At 41.0% G+C, this 12,993-nt stretch overlaps 1 protein-coding gene across 1 annotated transcript in view; it reads right to left on the reverse strand.

The window, feature by feature from the left end:
* Nucleotides 1–12,993, reverse strand: part of dlgap1a (discs, large (Drosophila) homolog-associated protein 1a) — a 345,763-nt gene that overhangs the window by 261,725 nt on the left and 71,045 nt on the right. Inside the window, exons 2-3 of the mRNA XM_037681980.1 lie at nucleotides 10,323–10,537; nucleotides 2,936–3,131 (exon numbers count right to left, since the gene is read on the reverse strand). Coding sequence (XP_037537908.1) covers nucleotides 2,936–3,131; nucleotides 10,323–10,537 — 411 coding nt within the window. The remainder of the gene's footprint in view (nucleotides 1–2,935; nucleotides 3,132–10,322; nucleotides 10,538–12,993) is intronic.

Genomic DNA, 12,993 nt, shown 5'->3' on the forward strand with positions numbered 1-12,993 from the left:
GATCACTGCTGCTTTGTCTCCACGGAAGATCACTGCTGCTTTGTCTCTACGGAAGATCACTGCTGCTTTGTCTCTACGGAAGATCACTGCTGCTTTGTCTCCACGGAAGATCACTGCTGCTTTGTCTCCACGGAAGAACACTGCTGCTTTGTCTCCACGGAAGAACACTGCTGCTTTGTCTCCACGGAAGATCACTGCTGCTTTGTCTCCACGGAAGATCACTGCTGCTTTGTCTCCATTGAGGTTACAACCGTTGTCCCTGTGGAACATTACCAGTGTTCTGGCTCTGTGGAGGTCCACTGCTGTTTGGGTTCTCCAGATTGTTGCACTTAATTGTCCTCAGATGCCTGTGGCTGCTTCACTGGACTTCTCCACCACGAATTGTTTGGGGCGCGGTCCCTGAGCACTCATGTCAGTGATGTGGGTAATTAGCCATACACCTGGGTCTGGATTGCAACTTTTAAAATGAGTATTTGATTGTAAAAGTTCTCTTCTTTAAGTAGTTTTCCTTATTTTGTTTGGTTACAGCCCATTTACTTTGTAAATTGTAATGTATAATTGAGATATTTAGTTGGGCTGGCCTTTATTTGTTTTTTACTTTTATTTTTGATTTAGACTTAGTTTGGTGGTTGCCCTGTATTAATTTTGTGTTCCAGTTGCTGTGGTCTGGTGCTGTGCTGGTTTGGTGGCCTTCATCCGGTAACCTCAGCTCCTGGATTTTGTTTTGTTCCTCCCTTTTTTTTTTTTTGTTCATAGAATATTAGAGTATTTATAAAAATGTAAAATGAATAATCTTTTCCAAATTTGCAAGCCTGTCTCAGATGTCACAAGCATTTTTGATCTACGAACCGATGTGCCTTATAAATCACATAATTTTAATGAGAACCACTTGGTACCACCACAAAAGCATCAATTTAGCCAAAGTTGGCCTGTTGCCTTAGCTTAGCTTCTCAGCTTAGCTGCTATTACCGATCAAAAAAACAACTTTGGATGGTTTACAAACCGTTAAATTTTCACTATAAAAACACGACTGTCTGTTTGTTTTAGCAAATAAAATTAGAACTTTTTACCGTTTAAAGTGTCATTAAACGGGCTGTTAGCAATTGGTTAGCTACGCTAATGCCAACATAAAGTCCACAGCGATATTTTATAGTTTGTTACGGCTTAAAATCTAAAATGCATTTCAATTAAATTTTTGAAAACATGATTTATTAAATCCTCAAACCATAAATTTTAATCTGGCTGGACTCAATTGGTTATAAAATGCATGCACAATATCTATTTTAAATGTAGAAGCAGACGTAGTCTGACAAGAGTAGCCCTCACCTTTTCAAACGGAGACACACACTCACAGCTTGGAGCAGACGGAGCACAGAGAAAGAATGCAGCTTTAAACTTTTTTTTTTTTTTATGCTCAAAATTCAAACTAGCGTAGAGTAATTTTTCTGTGTAATTTCAAAGAACGCTCTTTAACGAGCCTCAAACGGCAGGCGACATTTAAATGTTATAAAAATAATGAGATGCTGATATGTGATAATGCATAACAAACAAATGAATAACAAATAGCTTTGTATCAAAGGTCTAATTGATTATTCAAATCAGTGAAACTTAAAAAGGCATATTTTGGACTGGTTCTGTTTGTGATGTTTAAAATTGTCTAAAGTGAGTGGTAGTTTGTCTGGTAAGATTATTGTGATGTATGATCACCAGAAAGGCATTAAAGGTCTTTCGTACCAGAATGAGATGGTCAGGAATGGTCCACAGCTGCTTAAAAATGGTACCAGCCCAGATGTTCTGGTGACTGAGAGGCTGATTTTTTCCTCAAAGTTCACCCGTCATCTGAGGGACGAGGGTCCATATGGGAGTCAGCTGGCATTTTTCCACTCCTGCGGTGTGATGGTTCTGGTAACAAATCTCAGGTTAATGCCAGGTTCTGGGTCTGCAGGGTTTCTTTATCTTTTTGTCCCGTCTCTGTGCAGAAAGGATGCTTCTCTCTTCTCTGAGTTTAGTGCAGAAAACTGGGTTTCTTCAGTTCCGAGCTCCAGAAGCGTGTAGTGAAAGAAGTAATAACCAGAAGTAGATGAGCTTGTGAAAAAGTAGTGAAGAAGTGAAGTGAAACTTAACTGTCTGAATGTTTCAGAGGTGAAGGTCCACCTCTCGGAAGAGATGGTCTTAACTCTTTGTCATGTTTTTATAAAGGTCTATTAATTAAATAGTCCTTTTCTCTCTGCCTTAAAAAGTCACTCTTCTTTTAAAAGAGAAAAATAAGACAAATGTTTAACTTAAAGAGAGAATACTTAAAACACACATTTTCACGAGTAAACATTCAGGTATGAAATAAAACAGAATCAATGTTCATCAAAAGGTGTCGCTGTTCATCCCCTGACAAGAAAATGTCATTAACAAAGGGTTCATTAAAATGTGTTATCTTCATGGGAACGAGTCCTTGGAGTAATACTCCTTTTTGATAAAGGAAGATAAAATCTCAGCAGATGTTTCAAACTTCGAGGTCAGTTGAACCAAACATTAAAACGATCTGTCTGTTTCATGGGAAATGAGTTCATATTGGCAGAGGGTAACACAGACAGTTTTTTTTAATATGTTCACATTAGTGTCAACTAAGAAGTTTGTGAACTGAGTTGAACACCTGTAAAAACAGTCTGTCTGTTCCCAAGGGAATGGATGCATCTTATTTAAAACAGTTTCAAACACAAAAACACATGAAGTCTGTTTGAGCAGAGATGATCTGTTTCTGAGGTGGTGTTCCCCTACAGTGGTGTCATCAGCATACTTCAGGATGATGTTAGAGCTGTGCTTGGCAGTACAGTCATGTCTTAAACTATTCAATAGTGTTAAAACCTTTTGAAGTCTCTCTGTAAATACTCTAAAATGACTCACATTAATAAAAAAAAAGGCAGACATTTTTGTAACCAACCTGACTGATGGTGCTCATAGCTCTCATGTAGCTTTCATTGCGTGAGCGGTACTGGGGTGAGGAGAGCAGTGATTTGGGGTCGAGGAGCGTTTTGGGATCCAAGGTGTCTAAGCTCCTATTGATTGAAACCTCACTAACTGCACGGAGGTAACTGTGGCTCCTGATCTGCAGTTTGGGAGAGTGCTCTGTTGAAATCCTGACACAGAGACAAAAGGGACACAAAGTTATATTGCAATACTCCCCTCACTAACCACAGTCCTGTTTTATACAATAGCTCAATAAAAAATAACCTCAAAGTGGGATAGCAATTCATTATACAGCCCGGCACATGAATGGGTATGTACTAGGGAACTACCTATGCATGCCTGGTACTTACCTGGAACCTACAGGGTATATTACAGGTTTGTACAGTTTTAGGACTATGTACAAGGTTCCTGGTATGTAAGTATAATGTAACTACCCAGTTCTTGCCAGGTACATATAATGTAAGGTCCGGGTATAAACCAGGTGTGTACCAAGTATGCATTTGGTCCTTACAGTGCATGTATTGAGTTCCTACCTGGTATGGTGAATCATAGTAAATCCTAAATCAAGTATCTGCCTAAGCTATGACTGTTGGAGACTAGTTGGTGAACAGCCCTCCAGAGGGAGTCTTGAAATATTAGAAGAGGTTCACAAGTCCCAGGAGTCTGTCTTTCTGACTGAATTTTGAGAATGTTCAAAAAACTTGTGCAACAAAACTTATCCCAAAATAGTCTGACTCAATGCAAACGTCTGGACATGGGGTTAATATCTCCAACTCAAGAGTCCTAGAGCTGCATCTTGACACCTGCACAGAAGCGTTTTAAAACATTTCTAACAACTGTGCTGGAAATAAATAAACTTTTTTCAATGGTTTAAATCTGCCTGTCTTAATTTATTTATTTGCCAGTAGGATGTCATTAATGTGGGGGTGATTGCCAAGTTGAGCACAAAATGGGCCGAGGCAAGCATAATGTTGGCAAAGGTAGGCAACAAAATAATGCACATGACCCAAAGTGCAGTTCTACAAGCACTGAACATAGAAAAAAGCTGTAATCTTCAAAGATTGGCTGTGCAAATATGGTTTTGTTTGCAAAAACTCAAAATTCAGCAAGACTGCAAAAAAAAAAAGTGCTTGACTCACAATATTGAGTCAAGCTTGTCTCCAACTGTTTTTAAACAAAGCAACAAGACTTCTTTACAAGTTTTTTTTTTTTTTTAAGGTGTTTCTGATGTTTATCAGAAATGCTGAAATCAGACTGAAAAGTGGCTTGTTCCAATATTTAAAATCATTTTAAAAGTCCAACAATAAGTATAAATTAAGTGCTGGCATTAGTTTGAACAAACTCTTAAGAATTAAAGAAGGATAAATAAAAAGTAACAGCTGTGGATGGCTTATAGTAGCAGGTAGAGCAGTATTCACACCCAACATAGACTTCTTTTCTTCTTGTTTTTCCCCAGAAAACTTCACGTTGCTTGACATTTGTTGTAGGAAGATTTTGGTAATGATTGAAATAAATCAGCTGTCAGTTAACCTGTCACACTGAATGCTGAATCAAGCTCCCAACCAATGATTCTCTTGAGATTTTTATGACAATTTGTCTAACGCAGCCTAAAATTGCACTGGATGAACATGTATCCATATATTGTATTGTATTATATATTGGATCTGCCTGTCCCTGCCAACTTCATTGTTTTTGGTTTCTGAGTAATCACATCTTTATAAACTATTTCACCATGGATTGATTATGGGGCTAGTTGTCACACTATTAACTCCTGTAATTACACATCGATCACAAAAAAAACCACAAGAAAATGTCTGATAATAATCCAACATTTTTCAGTCAGGTCATCTGGACAGTTTCTTTTTTTGTGTGTGTTGAAACGTTTCACCTTCAATCCAGAAGGCTTCATCAGTCAAGGAAACACACAACAAAACTGATTCTTCCCCCAACAGCTTACTCCAAAGTGGAACAAACCAGTTTTGCTTGTGATAAGCTTGTGAGCATGTTAGCTCATGTATTATTTCATAGACAAACAAACAGAAATGGCTAATAATGTTAGCCAGACTCCAAGATGTGCTCCTCCATTCACCATAGCGTTCAAGGAAAATATGTCTGTGCCACAGAATGGTTACAGCATATATTGAGAAAAGGTTGCATCCCTTTTCGGATGTGGAATCACCAACATTTAAGTTAGTTAGCTTAGCTGAGCTCTATTGTTATTGCCTAATTAATAGTCCATCCTAAGTTAATATTACAGTAACCGTGACATTACATGTTTGCAGGGACATGGTGAAAACCATCAACCCAAGTACACACCTACCATGGACCACTTGTCAAATAAGTTAATCATCTTGGTATAAGGTGGAGAAGTCCACTGTAACTACAGAGCTGCTCTGCACTTTAAACAGAAGCTGGATGATGTGTCTGGGAGCAGATCCAGAGGAAGCTGACTGAGCAGGTGAAATGTCATTCATGCACACCTGTCCTTTTCTGCTATTAAAATCTGAAATGTAAATACTAGTAATGTTCTTTGTGGTCAACAGAGGAAGACTGTGGAGATGATGGGGTCACCATGCAGTCTGAGGAAAGGCCTGAGAATGAGGGAGTGGAGGATGAGGAGGAGAGTGGAAGAGTATGATAGCTGAAATGATATAGATTCTCAATCTTAATAATGATCATGACTTTAAGGATCCCTTTTTACTGATACTACTGATGAACCTGCTGTTTGTTCAGGAACCGCCTCCCTGCAATCTGTCCAGAAAGTCTCCACTGGAGGAGCTTTTTGCTGAGGAAGAGGCACAACGTAATGTCACATGTCCATGTCTATCAAGATACAAGTGGAGAGAAGGCTGCACATGTACCAGGCCATTCCACCTTTCTATCTGAGGAACATGCTGCTGGTGGTGGAACCAACACAAGACAGTCTTTGCTGTCAGATCTTGCATTCTCATATTTATGTGTTCAAGCTTCTTCTACACCCAGCAAACGTGTGTTCTCTACTGCAGGAGACACTGTCTGTCCAGAACGCTCACACATACTGCTTGAGAAGCAGATATGATCATTTTCCTCAACAAGAATCGTTTCTGATTTTATACTGTATCTACTGCTAATCTGGACTGGATTGTACAAGTTGCTCATTTTTATAATAATAATAATGTTGTTTGATATTCTGCAGCAGGTTAGCCCATCAGTGGGAGCTCAGTAACATGGCTGCAGCATAACACACTGGACATGTGGAAATGTGTTTCCATGAGGTTTTCAAACATAAAGCTCTCTTGTGAAAATGTACCCCTGTGAAAAAAAATTCATAACATTTATATTAAAGTTCATAAATTAGATATTTATGAACTGGTTAAAATAGCCCCGTGAGAAATTCAAAATAAAGTTAATAAAAAGTAAAAAGTTCATGGAATTAAAATTCAAATAGAAGTTCAAATTATTTCATCCAGAAATAACTCTGGCTAGCTAGCTCATTTATAATGTGACTTTAAAAAACAAACAAACACAAAAAAAAAAAAAAAAACACCTCTAAAACAATCAAATTGGGAATCGACAGGATTTGGAATCAAAACGAAGAATCGGAATTGCAACCGGAATCGTTGAAATTCAAACTATGCCCAATCCTATTAATGACATTGTTGAAGCACTGGATGCTAAGGACTATTGTGCTACACTTTATTTATACCTGTCTAAAGCTTTTGTCACTGTGGACCATGAAATCTTATGTCATAAGCTCTCAGAAATTGGTTTCTCGTTGGTTCACTAACCGTCTCTCAGACTGGGGGCAATGTGTTCAACATGGTACTTCCTCCAGTTATTTAACAGTCAACAACGGTGTACCACAAAGCTCAGTCTTAAGACCCACCCTCTTTACAATCTACATAGGTAATGTAGGTTAGAGCATCCCTGATGCATCCTTATGTGGCCAGGGGGGGGGGGGGGGGGGGGGGGGGTAGTTGTTTAAATAGATAGTTTTGCATAAAACTCAACAACGCCAGTTGGGGGATGCCATTACCCAACGATTTAAAACACTACAGGTTCGGAAGAATACACCTTGACAGACTGATTTCTATTCAAATATTATTTTATAATTTATTAAAACAATTAAAAAAACAAAGCTTTCAGGTCTACTACTCAGTCCCTGAGGACAAAGGGAGCATGAGGTAAGCAGATATTTTGGTTGCTCCACAAACAATAAATTAAAGATACCACAGATGGTGGAACAAACTGTTAATGTCCAGTCTCACATATTACAACAGGGCAGAGGAGACATGCACTGTCCCACTGACCGGCTGAAAAAACAACAGTAACGAATGCAGTGGAAGAGCAGCCCAAACTCTGAAAGTAGTCTCAACCTAGGGCAATACAAAACCAGAGAGCAGAGCATCCTTATGCACTGGGGCATTAAAGCACAGCAGTGCACAACTCAACTGCATGCAGAGGAGCAGAAGCGCAGCCTACCAAGGGAATGAGCAGATCAGAAGCAGACCATAAGAAGGCAGAAGCTGTGCACTACAAATGGCTCCAGCTGCAGCCAATAACGCCAGTGGAGCAGCAATGGATCTCAGATGAGACACAGGCAAGACGTGGAATACCTAGAGAGTTGGTTCAAGGAGAATAGCCTTAACATCGATGTGAAGAAGACGAAAGAGATGGTCGTGGACTTCTGAAGGAACAACCCCCACGACCCCGAATATAGGAGGAGCTGCAGTGGAAGGAGTCTCCACCTACAAGTGCTTGGGTGTGCACTTGAATGACAACCTCAGCTGGAGCAACAACACCACCAGACTGATCAAGAAAACTCATCAGAGACTCTACTTCCTTAGACGGTTGTGGTGAGCTGGTCTGGGAAGCTCAGTCCTCACCTCCTTCTACAGGTGTGCAGTGGAGAGCATCCTGTGCTCCAGCATCAACGTGTGGCATGGAGGCTGCACAGCTGCAGAAAGAAAGAAAAGCTTTGCAGAGAGTGGTGAAGGCTGCACAGAAGATGTTGGAGTCAGTCTCCCCACCATCACAGACATCTACACCTCCAGATGCAGGAAGAGGGCCTCCTGTATCATGAAGGACCCCACTCACCCAGCACACACACTTTTTGCCCGCTCCCCTCATGAAGGAGTATAAATTTAAAAAAAAAATCAAGTCTGTGTTCATTGGTGTAAAGTAAGCCCTACCAACAATGCCAACAACGATTTAAAATACCACAGGTTATACCACAAGAATACACCTTGACACAAACTGATTTCTATAAAAAATAATAAAACTGTCTTTAAACAGAGGAGGTCGTCTTAGATTCCAGCTTTCAAAAACCTACAATGTAGTCTACACTCATCTCCAGGCCAGCGGTCACTCGTTCAGTGGTGAAGATGTTCACATCCTGGACAGAGAGGAACGATGGTTTGAGAGAGGAGTAAAGGAGGACATCTTTGTGAAAAGAAACCGTCCATCGTTAAACAGGGGTGGAGGCCTCCGGGTTCAACTGTCCCCCTCTTACAATGCTGTGATTGCTAGTATCACTCAGCCCTCTGTGAGTAGTAAACAGCCATCAGTGTGCTAATGATCCATAGTTAGGCTGATGGGACCCCTTTGATAATGTGAACAGCTGGTTTTGAATGTCAGCAACAAACTGGTTGATTATAAGACTGAGCTGAACACAGCTCCTCAGACTGAAAAGGTCTTTCGGATGAAAGACAAAACGTTTCTGCATTTTTTTGAACGTCCAGAGAACCTGACTTAACTTTTTTAGATTTTGCTACATGGATTATTGAGCATGCATCAGGAGATCAATTGTAGCAACCTCCCAGGACATGCAAATGGTCGCAACCCTATTGCTGGCTGGTAGAAAAAAACAGCCAGGGAAATAATCCAAAATCATTCAAGTGGAACTCCGTAGTTAGGATTTGTCACTTTCTGACCGAACCATTTTGAATTACAAAGGGTTTCATGGAAGAAGGCCTTGAAGATCTTCACTAGTGACATAAAAACACAAAAAAGCCAGACAGGGATTTCAACAAGTCAACTGGTGAGAAAAAAACTGAAGCTTTTGGCCAGTCTCATGAGTTTGGCTTTTCTGAATATCATCAAATGAGTATGAACAGATTTAATGTGGTGTGGTAAATTTAAGCCCCCAGTATACTGCCGCGTATGTCCGTTCACGCGTACGTACGCGTGTACTGTACGCAGAGGGTTCAGATGTCAGACTCCAGCGTACACCCCGAGCAGCTGCAGAGCAGCTTCACAGACAAGGGGCGTTTACCTTCTGGACAAAATGAGGTCGCCGATTGGTCATTTGCTGACACGCCTACTGGATTGAATGACAGGTCAGGAAAAAAAAAAAAAAACGAGTGCTGGCAGCCTCAGCCACAGCAGTGTTCTGTGTTTATATGTTGTTAATAAAAAGATCTCAAAAAAAAAAAAAAAAAAAAATCAGGGAGCGCTGGCTCTACAACCCACACATCAGACCAGCACACCAGGAAATCTCCAGACCCTCCCGCAGCCACGCTGGACCTGAGTTTAATTCGTGACAAATTCCTTAATTTCTCACCATTTCAGTCATGGCATCAACGGAGGAGGAAGAGATCACTGCCTCTTGGCAAAAAAAACAGAAGAAAAGGCCAGATCAGGGATGAAGAAGGGGAATTTAATACATTGGTGTCGCATACAAAACAGTCCGTCGCCGGGCAGTTTATTGTGCGACACCACGTACGCGTATGCGGTCGTAAAAATTGAGCTTTGCACGGACATGCCCTCGGGGGTACGCTCGTACCTCTGCATACGTACGTGCGTACCTCTGCACATGGATGTACGCGGGAGTATACTGGGGGCTTAAGTTCATACAAATTGGGTGGAGCTTCCAGGTAGTGATGCTGAACCCTGAGCACTGGCAGGTTTATGAGAATTGATGGTACACTAAGGACAAAAGCCTGAGTACCAGCCCTCATTGAGCACTGCTTTCAGCTAATCCCCTGTCAGTTTCACAGCAATTCATACCTTTCTATCTGTGACCAAAGCTTCTCTGGATCAAAAATATAAACTAATAAATCCTACCCACCTTCAGGAAGAAGGGGGGGATGATTTGCATTTGAGTTCAGCTCTCACAAACTGAACAGTTTAACAAGCTTGGGACTGCACATTTTAGTTGAATTTGAGGAAGTTCCCCAAATGAGAAGCAAAATGACTTGAACAAATGAGGAAAGATGTCCAGTTGCTGTGTTAAAAAACTTAATTACCAGATAATGTGCTTAAACTGAGGCAGGCTTTGATGCCCAGAAACATGCAAAGTTTCAGTTTTTTTTTAACCATAGCAGCAGAAGAAGAGAAAAAAATATGTTAGGATAAAAACAGTGGATAAAGTGAAATCTTACTGCAGCGTGGTCATCTCAGTCAGTGATGGCTGTGTGGCTTTCAGGTAGCTGGCTCTTCGTGCCTGAACTTTGGGTGATGGTTTGGGACTCCCCTCAGAGTCCCCACTGTCATCTTCAGCCATGGCTTTGACATAGCTGCCACTCCTCATCCTTCGACAGGGGATGTCATCCTCCTTCCCTAAAGGAGAGAAACCACTCCACTCATCCTGAGGAACCTGATGGGCAGGGGGGAGAACAGAAAAACAGTGTCAGGATGATCCATCCCACCAATCTCTGACTCCAAGCCATCAAATTAGCAAATCTGAACTGTCCTTGTGGTTCAAAAAACTCCAAAAAACAAAACAAACAAAAAACAACAACAAAGCCAGCATGCTTGTCAACAAAAAACACAAGACAAAATAAGCTAGAGAGTAAAGTGATGATAGGGGGTTATTTTCATTCATCCCTCTTTCATACACATGTCCTTCCATCCATCCATCCATCCATCCATCCATCCATCGCTCCCACACTGAAGTCAGATTGCTGGATAATTAGAATAGAACAGGATGTACATAGCTTGTTCAGAGAATTCTCTCTGGCTAATTCAAGCATCTGCTTAGCACACAGTAATGTAGTGCAAACCAAAACCACATTGGCCTGTACAGATGAACTATAGACTGAGGAACTGCGTGGATCTGCACTCATGTGTTCATTCTTACGCCTCCTCAGGCTTTTCTCATTAACTGTGACTTTTAAGTATGAGGAAGAATATGTTGGGCAGATCATTTCTGCACAGATAAATACTAAAACAGTTTAACAAGCTTTATGAACTCAAAAAGGACCCTGCTTTTCATTAGCTGAGTTTTAGACTAAAATCATTTTATGATGAAGAGTGATATAGTTGTAGACGTTTGGATCAAACATTTTATTCTGTAAATCTTGTAGGATATTGCCAAATGCTGTTTATGTGTTTTGAAGGACTTTCAACTACTACCACAACAAATTGTAGCTAAATATCTGTCAAACTGTCTGAATTAAAGTCACATTTCTGTTTAATTAGGTTACTTGTTTTTAGTGGCCATCTTCAGGTTTAGTGTATGTCACATGCAAAATCAACACAAGGTCAACAAAGCAATAAAATGCTTAGGATGAGAAGAACTGTCTCGCAATAAAAAAAAAGCATGCAGCAAAAAATACTAAAAACATACTAAAAATACTAAAAACAAGGTGCCAAAGAAATACATCTACAGTGTGATTGGGTTAGCAGTGAGGTTCTTTCAACAGCATGGTTCTGTTGGCGGCATGATCTTGTTAGCAGGTTCGGTCAGCAGCTTGATGTTAATAAGGACCGCAGCAGCTGCCCTCACAGACCACAGTCCACAACCAGGTCCGACAGACAGAGAACATCCAAGGTTTCCCCACAGAACCGAACAGGTCCATAGAGTTTGATCAGTGCAGGCAGATAGTCTTGTTAGCAGCATTAGCAGCGTTAGCAGGCCCTGCTAGCAGCTTGATGATAATAACGACCGCTGCAGCTGCTGTCACAGACCGCAGTCCAGAACTGGGTCCAGAAGACAGAGAACATCCAAGGTTTCCCCACTGAACCGAACGGGTGCGTAGAGTTCGGTCCGTGCAGGCAGATGATCTTGTTAGCAGAGTTAGCAGCGTTAGCAACATTAGCAATGTTAGCAGCGTTAGCAGCATTAGCAGGCCCCGCTAGCAGGCTCCACTAGTAGCTTGATGGTAATAACGACCTGAGCAGCTGCCCTCGCAGACTACTTCTACTTCAGACCACTAGTATCTTGAATTGGGCTGGCTCCAGAAATGATTCAGTTCTAGACATACATCCAGAGATTAGTTCTACATTTCAATGAAATTCTTCCGGTGGTTCATGAGATTGTTTCCTAGAAGTCAGACAAAAGTGACTCCAAATACCAAACTTAAACATTTTGAACAAATATCTGCAATATGTTAGTGTTCTAAATACATGTTGACAATTAGTCTCAGTTACTACCACACCAAAGTTTAGTGATGACTACAAAATGTCATTATTTGGGGTTGCGCAAGATGGCGGTGAATCTATAAGCAGCGTTTTTCCAGGATTCCATCGTCTCTGCTTGAAAAGCTGCCTTTCATGAACATATTCTCGCTACCTACACATTGAATTATTTCTCTGAGAAAGGAGTTGTCACAGGATTGATTTAATGGAGCTGTAATATGGACTTTAAATTTTAAAAATCTAAGGCAGCAAGTTCTTTGCCCACACAGCCTGCGGACACAACTATAGCCTGGGATGGCGGTTTTGCCACAGCAGGTGCGTTGGCCCCGCCTTCACCGAGCTCTGGAAAGATGTTTGAGTCAGATCTGAAGTCAGATATTATGGCTTCAATTAAATCTGAAGACACAACAATAATTAGTATGGAAATGAAGGTGACTCTGACAGATGATTTTAATTGTATCAAGAGCGAATTGCAGGCGGTACAAGCTGAGCTTGTTGGTGCCACAGCAGCCCTCAGAGCAGTTTGACCAGGTGAAGCTGAGTGTAGCGGTGGCTGAAAATTGGCTGTCTTTATGCTCGGATGAGGTGGAGGCTCTACATGGGACCATGGTGGAACTGAGAAATGAGGTGGATGGGCTGAGAAAAAAGCCTGAATCAGTGGAAGGGAATATGAAACAGAACTATATATATATA

The sequence above is a fragment of the Nematolebias whitei genome, chromosome 9 (assembly GCF_014905685.2).
Source record: "Nematolebias whitei isolate Nwh7 chromosome 9, NemWhi1, whole genome shotgun sequence".
NCBI classification, from domain to species: Eukaryota; Metazoa; Chordata; class Actinopteri; order Cyprinodontiformes; family Rivulidae; genus Nematolebias; species Nematolebias whitei.